General features: G+C 49.4%; 1 protein-coding gene across 9 annotated transcripts in view; it reads right to left on the bottom strand.

The window, feature by feature from the left end:
- The window catches only part of pbx3b (pre-B-cell leukemia homeobox 3b), a 91,923-nt gene that overhangs the window by 20,953 nt on the left and 68,470 nt on the right, over positions 1-2,500 (bottom strand). For all 9 annotated transcript variants that reach the window (XM_031570890.1, XM_031570893.1, XM_031570892.1 and 6 more), the window contains exon 3: positions 1,920-2,164. In XM_031570890.1, coding sequence (XP_031426750.1) covers positions 1,920-2,164 — 245 coding nt within the window. The remainder of the gene's footprint in view (positions 1-1,919; positions 2,165-2,500) is intronic.

Genomic DNA, 2,500 nt, shown 5'->3' with positions numbered 1-2,500 from the left:
AAAGAGCGTGATTCTAACCTACTCTCTTTTACACCCCTATTTCTCATATCCAAATAACAGAATAAACCTTGAATAACTAAACCTTTTGAAACTTTATGCAAATATACTTACTGACAGAGGGAAAAAAAACACATAAACTCAAAAATCTCAGCCTCTCCAAAATGAAAGCAAAGCTGAGAAACACTGAGCTCCAAAAATAATAAAAGGTGTATGTGTGTGTGTGTGTGTGCGTGTGTGTGTGCGTGTGTGTGTGTGTGTGTGTGTGTGTGTGTGCGATGCCTTTAATACTCTTTTAGTACATCAAGTCCACATCACTGAAGGTCAATCTCACTGCAGGGCAAAACTCCCTGCTCCTCTGTTTATGTGTGTGTTTGTGTGTGTGTGTGTGTGTGTGTGTGTGTGTGTGTGTGTGTGTGTGCGTGTGTGTGTGTGTGTGTGTGTCTGCACACGTGAGCAGTGCTGACCCTCTACACAGAGCTCAGACATGGGTCCATCAAAGTCCATCTGTGGGCATTAACATTAACAGAGCTTCGCCACCCCCTGTCCTGAGAGATGTTGACACACTGTTCTGCCACATCACATTAAACGTTTGTTTCCCTTCAGACGGCCCCTGTCGCGTCAGCGTCACAAACACGGCGTGATCATCGTGTCACTGCCGCTTCATCCTGCTCCTCCGTGGGACGCCAGGGAAGCCCTGACAGACTGGCAGAGTGGCAGACTGGCAGAGTGGCGAGTGCACTGGCTCACTGTCACACTGAGTGACAGTGTTTGTGCTGCCTTCACGTCACGTCACGAGCCCCTGTCTCAGAATGAAGGGTGCACATGGGCCTGCACGGATATCAGGGCGGCCGCCTGGGAGACGTTAGCGCTGCCATGCTACAGATCAGAACCCCACTGTCACGGAGATCTTAGCATTAGCACTAACATGTTAAAGATCAGAACCCCACTGTCACGGAGATGTTAGCATTAGCACTAACATGCTAGAGATCAGAGTCCACTGTCAGGGAGATGTTAGCATTAGCGTGCTACAGATCAGAACCCAATGTCAGGGAGATGTTAGCATTAGCACTAACATGCTACAGATCAGAACCCAATGTCAGGCGATGTTAGCATTAGCACTAACATGCTAGAGATCAGAGTCCACTGTCAGGGAGATGTTAGCATTAGCGTGCTACAGATCAGAATCCACTGTCAGGGAGATGTTAGCATTAGCGTGCTACAGATCAGAACCCAATGTCAGGGAGATGTTAGCATTAGCACTAACATGCTACAGATCAGAACCCAATGTCAGGGCGATGTTAGCATTAGCACTAACATGCTAGAGATCAGAGTCCACTGTCAGGGAGATGTTAGCATTAGCACTAACATGCTACAGATGTCTGGGAGATGTTAGCATTAGCACTAACATGCTACAGATCAGAACCCACTGTGTGGGCGATGTTAGCAGTAACATTGGAGCTCCAGAAAGGGAGACATTAGCGTTAGCGTTGTGGACATAAGGAGATAGAAGCATTAGCGCCCTGGACATTGTAGTTTCAGTTTCGGATAAGTTAAAATTGGTGTGTTCAGATGTGTACGCAGTGGGTTTGAAATCTATTCATTAATCACTTGTACCATGTATTGATAAAGCACACACAGCGGTCAATCATCTCACCTGTACTGAACTGAAGAACTACCTGCCTGAGGCCACCTGTGTGTCTCACAACTCTGAACCAGGTCACACACACACACAAGTCCTGCTGTGTGTTTGTGTGTTTGTGTGTGTGTGTGTGTGCGTGTGTGTGTAGGTGTGTGTGTGTGTGTGTGTGTGTGCGTGCACGTGTGTGTGTGTGTGTATGAGTGCATGTGTGTGTGTAGGTGTGTGTGTGTGTGTGTGTATGTGTGTGTGTGTGTGTATGTGTGTGTGTGTGTTTACTCACCTGTTCGTACTTCTCCAGCTCCGTGTGGTAGATCTGTCGGATCTGTGTGAGTTTGGCCCTGTAGTCCGAGTGCTCGATGGAGTTGTCTCCCGCCGCCCCGCCCGACGCCGCCGCTGCTGCCGCCGCCGCCGCTGCTCCGCCCCCTTTCTCAGGCCCGGCCACGCCCTCCGCCAGCAGCATGTTGTCCAGGCGCATCAGCTGGGGATCTGGAGGCTCCTCCTCCTGCGCTCCTCGAATACTGAGACCTAGAACAACACACAAAGAGAAAAGAGGACGTTAGAAACTCAGCCCAGAGAGAGACAGCAGAGGGGGGGACACGCACACACACACACACACACACACACACACACACACACACACTCAACACACACACACCACACACACACCACACACACACACACACACACACACACACACACACATATACACGCACACACGCACACACACACATAAACACACAGTTCATTCTGAGATGTTGAGCAAATCACTGGACAAATTCACTGGACCGGTGGATGCAGGTTTGCTAGCTTTGTGTGAAGTGTTGGTGAGTGTGTGTGTGTGCAGTGTGTGGCTGTGTGTGT

The sequence above is a fragment of the Clupea harengus genome, chromosome 7, assembly GCF_900700415.2.
Source record: "Clupea harengus chromosome 7, Ch_v2.0.2, whole genome shotgun sequence".
In the NCBI taxonomy this organism is placed as follows: domain Eukaryota; kingdom Metazoa; phylum Chordata; class Actinopteri; order Clupeiformes; family Clupeidae; genus Clupea; species Clupea harengus.
Note: the sequence above shows the minus strand (reverse complement) of the source record. Positions and strands in the feature narration are given on the sequence as shown.